This window comes from Apodemus sylvaticus, chromosome 18, assembly GCF_947179515.1.
Source record: "Apodemus sylvaticus chromosome 18, mApoSyl1.1, whole genome shotgun sequence".
NCBI classification, from domain to species: Eukaryota; Metazoa; Chordata; class Mammalia; order Rodentia; family Muridae; genus Apodemus; species Apodemus sylvaticus.
The window spans coordinates 33,161,368-33,174,266 of NC_067489.1; the positions used below are offsets into that span (position 1 = coordinate 33,161,368).

Consider the following 12,899-nt stretch of genomic DNA (forward strand, 5'->3'; position numbering starts at 1 on the left):
ATTGTGGAGTGATAATAACTTTCCATAACTATAATAAATGTCTGAGGTGACCAACTTGTAAAAAGGAAATCCTAACTGAGCAAATAATGTATAAATGCATAAGGGGGAAAAGTTGGTTTTGGCTCTCAGTCCGTTTGGGTTGACTCGCTTTTAGACTTGCAGTGGTAGTACTGTATGCCAATGGTGGGGAATCAAGGACCCAACGTGTTACCTCATGGTCCAAAACAGAGTTGGGGGGAAGGTACTAGATACCTAGAGACCCTCTTAGTACACATATTCCCAATTACTGGATTATCTCCTACTGATCCTCATCTTTTAAAAGTTCCACAGTCCCCCAATAGCACCACAGGCTTACCATCAAGGTCCTAACACATAAACTTTATGGGGATAGTCAAAACCAAACAAATTGCAGCAGTGATCAAACATGGCAAAAGCGATGATATCATTCCTGCTAGCTAGATCTGCTTTATGTGGCCTCCTTCTTACAACCCCTCAGTGTCCTGATGTCACCATTTTCTTTCAGACACCATATTCTTATGCTAAAGTTGAAAACTGAGGCTGAAAAATCCAGCTAAATTTTATTTTAGTTAAAAAATGAGAGGACATCTGTGGTGGTTTATATATGTTTGACCCAGGTAGTGGCACTATTAGGAAGAGTAGCCTTATTGGATTAGGTGTGTCACTGTGGATATGGGCTTCAATGCTCTTGTCCTAGCTGCCTGCAAGTCAGTATTCTACTAGCAGCCTTCAGATGAAGATGCAGAACTCTCAGCTCCTCCTGCACCATGCCTTCCTGGATGCTACCATGTTCCTACCTTGATGATAATGGACTGAACCTCTGAACCTGTAAGCCAGCCCCAGTTAAATGTTGTCCTTATAAGAGTTGCCTTGGTCATGGTATCTGTTCACAGCAGTAAAACCCTAACTAAGACAACATCATTGTAACATCTCTTTAAGAGTCAATGTGACATTGTTCAAAGAACATTCTATAAACCTGGCAAGTAGCCATTTAACCTTGAATCTGCAAAAGGCCAAGGTTAAATCCACAGTTCATTATAAGAATGGAAGCTCTCTGACAACTGCAAGAGCATGGTAAAGAGAGAGAGCATTGAGCTTGGGCAAGAATTATTTCATGGATATGAGGAGAATTTAGGCATATTATCTTATGTAAGTTCCTCCTATGCTCCCATGAGAGGCTGTGATGTAGTAAAAAAAAAATGTGCTCACACTGTAAAAGAAGAAGACTAAGTATTGTATTAGGAAACTGCTGGTTTCATCTGAGCTGGCTCTATTGTGGAGTGGTGATAACTTTCCATAACTATAATAAATGCCTGAGGTGACCAACTTGTATAAAGGAAATCCCAACTGAGCAAATAACATATAAATGCATAAGGGGGAAAGTTAGTTTTGGCTCTCAGTCCATTTGGGTTGACTTGCTGCTTTTAGACTTGCACTGGTAGTACTGCAAGTCTACCCCTTATAGGACTGCAAGTACTACACAGTACTGTGTGTACCTGTGTGTACCAGCTTCCCTATGATGTCCTGCCCCCTCGCCCTGAGTAACAACTCATGTGATCATCTTCTCCCTCAGTAGTTAACATCACTTTCTCACTATCATGCCCAGTGTCTGTGCTTCAAAGTGCTTGACAATTGCCCCTCTGCATGTTACAGTTTGGATAGGAAATGAACCCTATCATTGGAACCACCCTTGGACCAGTCATATGCAGAATGAAGACTTGGTTTCTGGGTAGCATCCCTGGGATCTAATCAGTAGGATGCTAACTTTATCCATAGATTAAACGAGTGAGGACTTCAGAAATGAGTGGGTTATGAGAAGGCAGAGCCTGGCGAGGGACGCAGGCTGCTGGGGAATAACCTGTGAAAGTCCAGCTTGCCTTCAACCCAACAACTTCACAGACAACGTGACCACTTTGTTTTACTATATGCACACTGCCATAGAGTCCTGCCTGACCACACACAGGACCAGAGGCCTTCGAGACAAATTTCAGACTGAATGAAGTCAGGGATCAGAATAAATCCTTCATTCCACCTTAGATATCAAAGGCTAAAAAACACAAGCAAAAACAAAAACTGACTAACATAATGGGAAAAACGTGTATATATTACCTGACATATGCTCATAAAAAATCTTACCTCTATAAAGATAAACAGTACATAATCTATGGCTGTTTTTCAAAAGCTAAGGTTGGCTGTATCTGGTAAAGTTGTTGCAGAAGTGCAGTTTTGACTTGAATATCATTTTATACTTTTGATTCAATAGGAAAGTGAAACAAATGTGAAGTGGAGAAGACACAAGGGGATTAGGTCATCTAGTGTCATAAAAACATGGCTTTGATGACCTCAATAAAGCATTATAAGTATAATGATTCTTGGATTCGTTGACTTTTTGGGAATTTAGAGTTTAATTTCACATGTAAATGGAATCAGTACTCTTAACAATTCTACTTTCTTTGCATTTATTTTATTTTGTGGTGTGTGTGTATACATGTATGCATGTGTGTGTCCATGTCCATGTGCCACATGTGTGTGAGTAGGTCAGAGGACAACGTTTGACAATCAATTCTCTGCTTTTGCCATGTGGGTTCCAGGGATTGAACTCAGGTTATAGGACTTGGTGGCAAGCATCTGGACCTACTAAGTCATCGCTGTTTTCAAGTAATGATTAAAGGGGTTACAAACTTTGTATGAAAGACCAAAGAGTATCCACCATGCTCAGTGGTTATCTGTTATTGTAGTATGAAAATAGCCTTATAGAATGTATGACTTATTAACCATATTCCCTGAAAAGTTATCCATATAAAAAGGCAGTGGACCATATTTGGCCCAAAGGCATTTATCCATTTCTGGATAAATAAGGAACAAAACACACAAACAAGCAACCCCTAAAGAAGTCCTCTCCCATGAGCTGTGCATTTCAGGGTGTAAATATGCCCACAATGCCAGCTTCCAAGCTACCATGTTACATGGTTAAAATGGATTTGAAAACTATCCATTTTAGACTTGTGGACTGAAACTGTGCAAAAAAGTGTGATACCGTTTGTGCAGTGCTAATTTGAAACTTCAAAGTCCAAAATAGCAACATCTCAGTGGTTTTTGAACACCCCCATGATGCAATAGGACAAAAATTCCTTATCTGTTCTCAACGAGTCAGATGCTTTATAAAGTATACAGCGTTTTATAAAGTATACAGAAAACAAAGATATTGGATATACAGAATATTGGATTTAGACTAGAGTCCCCTTCTCAAGGACCTGTGCAAAAATCCAGAAAGAATTCCAAATTCAGAACCACATTCAGTTCCACAATAAGAAATCCTAAGCCAGTAATAGTAAATAGTAATAACATAATAAAGACTATAGTAGTTGAGTATTTATTATTTTTAGAAAATCTATATAATTAATTTAATTACTTATATTGATCCACCAACTAGCAGAGTTCCCTGATGGTTCACTATTGTGAGCTTGTTTGATCAGCTTTAGTAACTTACCATAAAATAGCAGAGAGTATTTTAAGATTTTTGCCTATTTTAATTAAGCTTGTGACAAGCTCATGAGAGAAGCATCCTTATCCTTGGTATGAGGACACAGAGGCATAGCCACAGGGTTTTGAGGGAGGCATTCTGACCTTCTAGCTTGATATTGCTGTGAATTTTAATGGTAGGCTACATCCCACAGTAGCTGAATCCCAGCCTAGTTCCAGCTGTACACTAGCTATATGGAGCTTGAGTAGGAAGTGAAGAGTGTTTGGAGTTATCACATAACTCTGTTATTTTCATCTGAAAAAGGATACCTGTCTTAGTCAACGTTTCTATTGCCATGAAGAAACACCGTGACCACAGCAACTCTTAGAAAGGAAGAAATTTAACTTACAGATAAATTAACAGTTAATTTAACTGTAGTTAAACTGTAGTTAACTTATAGTCCAGAGACTTCATCTATTGTCATCCTGGTGGGAAGCAGGGTGGCACACAGGCAGACGTGGTGCTGAAGAAGGAATTGAGGGTTCTATATCCTGATCTAAAGGCAACAAGAATAAAGAATGATACTGGGTGTGGCTTGATTTACTCCAACAAGGCCACACCTCTTAATAGTGCAACTTCCTATGAACTTTGGGGGGGGGTTGGCATTTTCATTCTAATCATTGAAATACCCATAATTTTTATGAACTTGATCCTTCTCATCCTGGATTTGGGGTCTATGCGCTATGGTTATCTTTCTATCCTAGTTGAAGTGATGTCACGTGTCCTAGTTTTCCTGAAGCAATTTCAGCTCTAGCCCCTTGAAGTATAATTGATAGATTTGCAAATTGACCCGTGAGAAGAAGGAACATAACTCTGAAGTTACAGACCTGCATGCAAATGCAGGCCACGTGGCCATCTCCTTCAAGATGTAGTAGATCTTTCTAGGTGGCCGTGAGGACCAGTGGAGCTCAACCAACAAGCTACTGGATCCAGACTATGAGGCTCATGATTCAAAGAAGTGTCTCCTTGAGGAGGCTGGTGTCCTTCTCCCCTTGACCCATTAGAACCAGTACATGAACATGCCTAGAAGCCTTTTCCAATGTGGCCTCTGTCCCTCCTACAGTCTGTTCAGCAAATGTGGACATATCCACTGGGAACCTATTCTGGGTACCCTGTGACCGACGTACTATTCAGAAGACCAGAATGCCGGGCGCTGAGTCACACACCCTCCACAGCACTCGAAACATCATTCTGCAGCTCCTTCTTGATTGGCCCAGAAGGGTGCTGTACTGGGTGGAGAGTGGGAAGCCCTTACAAAGCATGACCCTCGATGGCAGAAACAGACAGGAAGTATGGAGAGCTACCTGGGCAGCAGACACTCGGATGACTTTGGACCTTGGGTCTGCTAGCATCCTCTGGACCACCAAAGGGCTTGGTAAGTACTGTACAAGATAAAGCACAGTGGTGGGGTGGGGGGGAGGGGTTGAGGGAGGGGGGCAGGGGGGGGGCGGGGACCTGAGGACACATGCCAAAGCTTCATTTTAGCATCATGCTTCCTCTAGTCATTTCTTTGAACTTTAAATTTATTTTTGTGTTTTGGTCTATGGTGGAAATTTTTGTTTTAAATTTTTGATGGACACAAAATAGTTGCACATGCACGTGGGTTGAATTATGGTATTTTGACACCCGTATATAATGTATAACGAGCAAATTATAGTAATTAGTGTATTCGTCATCTCAAGCATGTACTGTTACTTTGTATAGAGAATATTCAAAACCTTTCTTGTTCTGTCCTACTTATTCTGAGCACTGCTTAAACAAAGACTTTGACTTGAAATTTGACAGTAAATGCAAGGCACTTCAAATCCATCTCTTATCTACCACTCTGGTTTAGGAATTGAAAATCTTAGAACACTTTCAGAAATAATAGACTTAAGAGCATCAAAAAGATTCACATAGTTGTTTTTCCAAAGGTTTGTTTTAAATGTGTTTTTCCTTTCACAACTAGAAATAGAGGCAAACTTTCCTTGCAAAGGAGCGACCAGGGCTGTGGTTAGACACTGGTATCAAGTGTGAGCCGTAACTTTGGTGATTCTGATCTTCTTACCTAACAGCTACCATGCAGCCTGGTGGCAACATACTGATAGCTATGTTTTTTAGTTCATGATGCTTTTCTATCACTGTGATAAAACACCATGACCAAAAGCAATTTGGGGAAGAAAAGGTTTACCTGACCCTTCAACTTACGGTCCATCATGAAGGAAGAGAAGTCAGGGCAGAAACAGAGGCAGAGACCTACATACTTCAGAAGCCTTAAAGAGTGTTGTTTACTGGCTTCCTCTTCCTGGCTTGCTTGCTTGCTTGCTTTGTTGTTGTTATTTTTTTCAAGACAGGGTTTTTCTGTGTAGTTCTGGCTGTCCTGGAACTTACTCCATAGAGACCAGGCTGGTCTCAACCTCAGAAATCTGCCTGCTTCTGCCTCCCAAGTGCTGGGATTAAAGGTGTGTGCCACCACTGCCCGGTTCCCTCCTGGCTTTCTAAATTTGTTTTCCTATATAACCCAGGATGGCCTGCCCAGGGATGGTACCACCCACAATGATCTGGGACCTTCCACATCAGTCATTAATCAAGAAAATACCCCACAGGCTTGCCTATGGGCCAATCTGACAGAGGGACTTTTTAATTAAAGTTCCCTTTCCTGAATGATTCTGGTTTGTGTCAGGTTGATTAAAAAAACCAAAACCCTGACCAAACACAACACATAATTGAGACAGTGCAGCTGTAGCCACTGTCCCTGCATGTCAGATCTAAGATCACCACTGTCCAGGGGCTTAAGACACCCATTGGTTATTTTTAACCTATAAAATTAAAAGCTGAGACACTTGCAAGGAGGGGAATGTACCTCCTTGGAGTTTGGGGTCTTCGGATCTCCATTGCATGGGGCCCACGCATCCCACCTCACTCTAGGTCACAGACCAACCTTGGTTCTTCCCTAGGGTTGCACAGTCTTAGTCTAGTAAAAAACCAAACATGCTCACTTAACACAACCTGGAGCGATGTGGTTATGGTGGCCCATGCGCCTTACCTGGTGACCGCAGACAAGGCAGCTCTTGTGCTATGGAACAGGAAGACACTGGAACCCTTCTCCACGCTGAAGGAACCACACATAAAGAAAATGATCATCTTGGCCGAGAACCAAGAAGTGCCAGGTGAGTCTTGTGGGGACATCCTTCACGTTTTTTAGGGTAAAAATCCTGGGTACCCTGTTGTTTATATTACCACCTATTTTCTCCTCAGTCCAGCCACACTCTCCCTAACTTGTTCATATGATGGGAGTTTAAGAACTGAACACATTTCAAAGTTGCTAAGAGAATTAGCCAGCTAAAATGACCATGAGAGGTCTACCTGTCATGGCCCTTGGGAGAAAGCTCTTTCATGTTAATGTACTCAAGGATCATGGGTATGAACATAATCAGTTCTAAACTGTTCCCAAACTGATTTACCAAAAAACCCATTCTTTCATGAGACATATAGCAGTGACATTGTATAGGGGACCTTCTGTGACTTACCTCCACGGCAATGATACAGGCTGAATATCCTTTACCCGAAATATTTAGGGCCAAGAGTGGTTCAAGTTTTGGACCTCTATTTTAAGCTTTGGAGCCTTTTTAAGATGCATAGTGAAATCTCTGACAGATGAAACCCAAGTGTGAAATTTGTTATAATCCATACATACATTATGAACACAAGCTGAAAGTCATTTCCTACAACAGTTTTAGTGTGCCTGCCTTTGAGATGGGACCTGACATGGGAAGTTGGGTATTGAGTTTTCCTTTGTGACATCATGTTGGACTTGGAAAGTTTTATATTTTGAAGCTTTTCGGGTTTTAGGTTTTTGAACTGAAGTCTCCACCATTCTTGCATTTGTTGGAGTTGGGTCAGGTTTCTATATCACCATTTCACATAATCCTTCAACAGGACCAAACACATCCAGTCTTAGGTTGTGAAGAAGACAAAAAGGAGTTTCTACACTAGGTTTGAGAACCTTCCTCGTGGAAACAGCTGGGCATCTCAGGGAACACTGGACACCAGAGGGGTGGAACCATTTTCTCTCTGTATCCAATCCCATCTCCTCTTCTCTGTGACACACAGGACTTTGGGCTCACTGGTTGCTTTATATTGATCTTAGGAGTTAAGGGATCTTAGGAGATCAGGTCTGATGATTTATTCTTGAGGTTACACAGATATAGTTAGTCCTCCTGCCTTAAATCCTATTCTGATTTCTAACACATAGTTGCTGGCAAATATAACTTGTGGTAATGTAATTTATGCATCTCAATAAATGAATGCCTAGCTCACGTTGGATCTCATCCCATGCCGAGGAACCAGGACAGTGGTGTATTACATCATGCTGGGAACACATCCTGAGAATCGTTGTACTATGTGGTATCACTGCTGTGTTGCTGTTATAGAATATACTCACACAAACCCAGACGTAGACTGATAGTACAACCACTCCAAATAAGAGCAGTTGCTTTGTTCATACCAGTTGAACAACCAGATGTTTCCAGCTCCGTGTTGTTCTAATGCAGCACCTATGTGCAGTCTGTGATTGACAGAACATTATACAACACACAGTTACACTCGCTTTACATTTCTCAGATGCAAATAGAACACCAGATAGCTCAGGAAGGAAAAAGAACTTGCTGAAATTCAAAGCCAGTGGATGAGGGTCTATGCAGCTCACATATCTAAGCATTCTTTAAGATCTGATGCTTTCTCTGGTTCTTGGAAGGTGGAGCCGTATGGATACTCAGTCCTGACATGACTTTCTGAGGGAGGGGACAGTGGGAATGTGTCCTGTTGCTGGGCCCTCCTGGATTGATTTGCTGAAGTGATATTGTTTGCTCTAGATCCTGGGCTTAAGGAACCAGTGTCCACTTCCCCTTCCCTTCCTCCTGTTCTCTGTGCCCGGTCCTCTGTCCCCTGCCAGGACGGGAAGGGGTGCATCTCCAGGGAATCTCTCTGCAATGGTGAGGATGACTGTCAGGATGGCTCAGATGAGAAAAACTGCTTCCAGATCTGCCATCAACCAGGTTGGTGATCCTGACGTTGGGACTTTTGCTAGGCTCCTCTTCAGGCCCATGATAGGAACTCCCAGAGTGTGTTTTAAAATCTGACCTCCCAAATTCCTCTGGATAAGTCTGCATGTCCTTATCTGCTGGAATGTTGGTTCTCTAAGAACACACTTCATCTATTTGTCTGTGTTTGTTGCCTGTTTGCTTCCTTAAATTTGCTAAGTGTTTCAATATTTGCCTTCTTATAGGCCGGTCCACAGGATGACCTAAATGGCCCACTCTATAAGAGTTGGCAATCATTTAGCAAGTTGTTAAAGCAATTATTTAAATGACTTAGTTCAGGTTAATATCATAATTGACCCGAACAAGTTATTAAGCTGTTTTGTGTATCTTCTAAACATCAGAACTCAGATACATGGGATGCACTCTGTTAACCCTCAGACTCCAGAACACAGGGAGTTCATCTCATTTAAAATCTTCCTCATGACCAATTTGAGTCCAGGCCTTTTCCATTTTAGGGGTCTTCCAGTGTCTGGATGGAAGTAGGTGCATAGAGGAGAGATATCACTGTGACGGGGCCCAGCATTGCTCCGATGGGTCTGATGAATTGGGCTGCTGGAGGCCGGCTGATGACTGCTCACTGCGCTGTGACAACAAGACCCGCTGTATCCCTAAGAGTTGGAGATGTGATGGGAAGCCAGACTGTTTGGACAGAAGAGATGAACAAGGCTGCCGTAAGTTCCAGGAGCCTCCCAAGAGGCGTGCATGTACACGCAAGTGTGTGTGTGTGTGTGTGTGTGTGTGATTTTCCAAAGTGGTGTTCTGAGTTTCACTGTGTAATCCAGGCTGACCTGGAATTCACAGAGGTCCACCTGCCTCTGCCCCTTGGACTAAAGAGATATGCCACCCTCTGTGCTAACCCAGATGTCTGGTCTGTGGGAATACTTCCAACTGTCTTATAGTTGATTCATCTTCTTTTTGGAAATTATATTCTACAAGAGTGCTATGAATGATAACCTAAACATTATCACTGAGCAGGTACTGAACCATTGTTCCTATGAAAAATAAATAAATAAATAAATACATACATACATACATACATACATACATACATAGTTACTTCAAAGCTCTGATCACAGCATCCTTATCACCCCACCAATAAATACATCACTGCACTATTTTTGTAACAATAGTAAAGATGCCTTTATACTGTTGATTTATTAACAGTCCTATATAATATGATAATTTGCTTACTAAGGCCTGCCATAGCCTTTGTGCAGGGGGAGGGGAGAGGGTGTGTGTTTCCCTGCTTGGGACAGATTGTTCACTATGTAGCCTTGGGTACACATCTGAATTAGCCATTTGCTTCATAAGTTTTACCACAGCCTTTGCAGGCAGTGGTTGCTTTTTGTTTCTGAGACAGAGTTCACTGTGTAGCCCTGGCTGGTCTGGAACATGCTCCAAACGCCTGATGGCCTTGATTTCACACAGATCCCTAGACCTCTGCCTCGATCAAAGGTGTGTGCCGCTATGCCTGCCACAGCATTGTCTTGTTCTGGGAACATACGGCAACACTTTCATTGCTCTGAGCTTATCGGAATAGTAAAATCACCAGGAGTATTAAAATGTGAAAATTATACTTCTAAGTAGACTATAACAAGGGCCAGATAACAGAGTGAGAGACGACGCAAAAGGCATATGTCAACTGTTTATCCTGGTGAACACACACACACACACACACATGCATACATGCGCACACATACTATACACACATACTACACAAACACATGCTACACACACTATACACACCATTATACTTACTCTACACACTACACACATATACACACACTACACACATATATCCATACACACACAAACATAACACATACTACACAAACTCATACTACACACATACATACTCTATACACTACACACATATACATACACAGTACATACACATACCCATATGCACAAACACTATGCATATACACACATAACATACTATACACATACACTATACACATACACACTATACACACACAAGCTACACAAATATACCCACACACACAAACACTACACACACATAACACAAACATTCACTATAAATATACACACATACACACATACTTCACATACTGCACACACTGTATACACACTACACAAACATTCTACACATACTACGTACATTATACACACACATAACACATGCTACACACACACTATACACACTATATACACTATACACATACACACTATACATATACTACACCCATACGTATGCACACACATAAAAAACACTATACATACTACATACACTAAGCACATACACACCAATACACACACATACTACACATACACTATACACTGCATACACTATACACATACACACTGTACACACACATACACACACACAGAGAGTACTGTACTTACCATGGGCGTTTGATGGTAAAGGGCTGGAGCTAGAGGCATCTTGAGTGTCCTACCATATTGTCCTGTTTTCATTGCAAGAATATTTCCGTTAGGGGAAAAAACTAGTCTATTTTGCAAAATTACTTTTTTGTCAAGCTAACAATCTACTTTCCTCAATGTTTTACATTTGCTCCCAGGCCTTTTCAACTGCTGGGTTATCTCACTTGGGGGTCTTGTTTTCTCTTTAATGTTATGGGCCACAGAGTCTTGATTTCTCTTTCTAATGGCATGGTTCAAAGACCTACATCACCTTGGGAGCCTTCTGTCAAGGGGATTAAAGTGGGAAGAGCTGGGTGGGGCTCAGGCCTGTCTGGTTGTGGAGTGAACCATGTAGCCAGGGCAGTGATCGCAGCTGGATCAGGCAACCATCAGGAGGAATGAGATACTCAAAGGAATGTAAACTCTAGATAAAGCACACCTTTGAGATCTATTTACATAATTTTCTGTGATTAAATCAAACATCTTCTGTGTGTAGGCATTGAGTCCAGTAACAGTAGTTATAGAACATTTTGGGTGTTGGGAGAGAATTTCTTGTATTGTTGATGCAGGAAGTTTGCTGCGGAGAGCCTTCACTTTGCCTGTGTCAGGTCTGTATAAAGGTTCTCCCATCCCTATCTCTTAGCCTGTATTTTCTAGGACCAAGGCAGAACTGAGGCAGTAGATTAATGGTAAATTCTTTTTAGGGTAACTTTTAACTGGAGTTTTCTTTCGATATCTGATGAGGCTAGTTCCCATGGTGATAGCAGAACTCAGGAGAATCCTGAAAATATTTTTCTAACCCCTGGGTTGCCTCAGAGTTGTCTGAGCCCTTACCCAAAGCATTACCTTTCTCAGTTCATGAAAAATGCAGCTCTTCTGATTTTCAATGTGAGAACGGCCAGTGCATATCTTCTTCTCTGCATTGTGATGGGAACCGAGACTGCCTGGACCACTCAGATGAGGAAGGCTGCCCTGTTGCCTGGTCCCTGCAGTGCGCAGAAGGGGAGATGAAGTGCCCGAAGAGTGGAGAATGTGTGTTGGCAGAGTGGATATGTGACCATGATGTGGACTGCAAAGATGGAACCGACGAGAAGGTAGCATACTTCTCCTTCAGAAAAATGCAGAGGTACCATTGCCGCTGAATAGCCAAGGGGAGTCAGTCCTTGGATCTTCCCAGAATGCTAGAATCTGTGTATGCTCAAATCTTCCCTAGGGCGTGGCATAGTAGTTGCTTGTAATGGACCCATATTCTCTCATACATTAAATCTCTAAGTTACTAAGTTATATCAACTAATGCAATAACAATCTGTGCATGCATGGTAAAGATTTGATCTTCAAAAATATTTTTGAATCCACTGATAAACACAATTGATAACTGTAGTTCTCAGTCATCACAGTGACCCATGCTTTCTGTTGGGAAATTCAGGAAAATGTAGAGGCAGAGAAGTCACCCATAACTTCATCAGGGTGTTACCTGGAAACTGTAGGAAGTCAAACTTTTAAGAAGCACTTGTGTTGTAGGAGGACTCCAAGGATTAGAACATGACCACTATGGCTTGAGTAGCCAATCAAAAGCTGAGCTCTGGAAATAGACAGATTGGTCCCCAGCTCCTTTTGATTGTTACCAGGAAGCTTCTTGGAGCTCCTGGAGAACTGTTGATGATGTCTCTCAGATGCTCACAGCTTGCATATGACCTTAGTGTTCAACAGCTAGAAATGTGTCTAAAACAGTAGGTGTCAGCCTTCCTAATGCTGTGAACCTTTAATACGTTTCCTCATGTTGTAGCAACTCTCAAACATAAAATTATTTCATAACTGTAATTTTGCTACTGTTATTAATCATAACAAAAATCATTCATATTTTCTGATGGTCTTAGGCGACTCTGTAAAAG

General features: G+C 41.7%; 1 protein-coding gene across 1 annotated transcript in view; it reads left to right on the forward strand.

Annotated features, from left to right (window-relative positions):
- Positions 1-12,899, forward strand: part of LOC127668913 (prolow-density lipoprotein receptor-related protein 1-like) — a 50,210-nt gene that overhangs the window by 20,433 nt on the left and 16,878 nt on the right. The window contains exons 14-18 of the mRNA XM_052162791.1: positions 4,605-4,916; positions 6,478-6,690; positions 8,395-8,577; positions 9,078-9,293; positions 11,863-12,101. Of these exons, the coding sequence (XP_052018751.1) occupies positions 4,605-4,916; positions 6,478-6,690; positions 8,395-8,577; positions 9,078-9,293; positions 11,863-12,101 (1,163 nt within the window). The remainder of the gene's footprint in view (positions 1-4,604; positions 4,917-6,477; positions 6,691-8,394; positions 8,578-9,077; positions 9,294-11,862; positions 12,102-12,899) is intronic.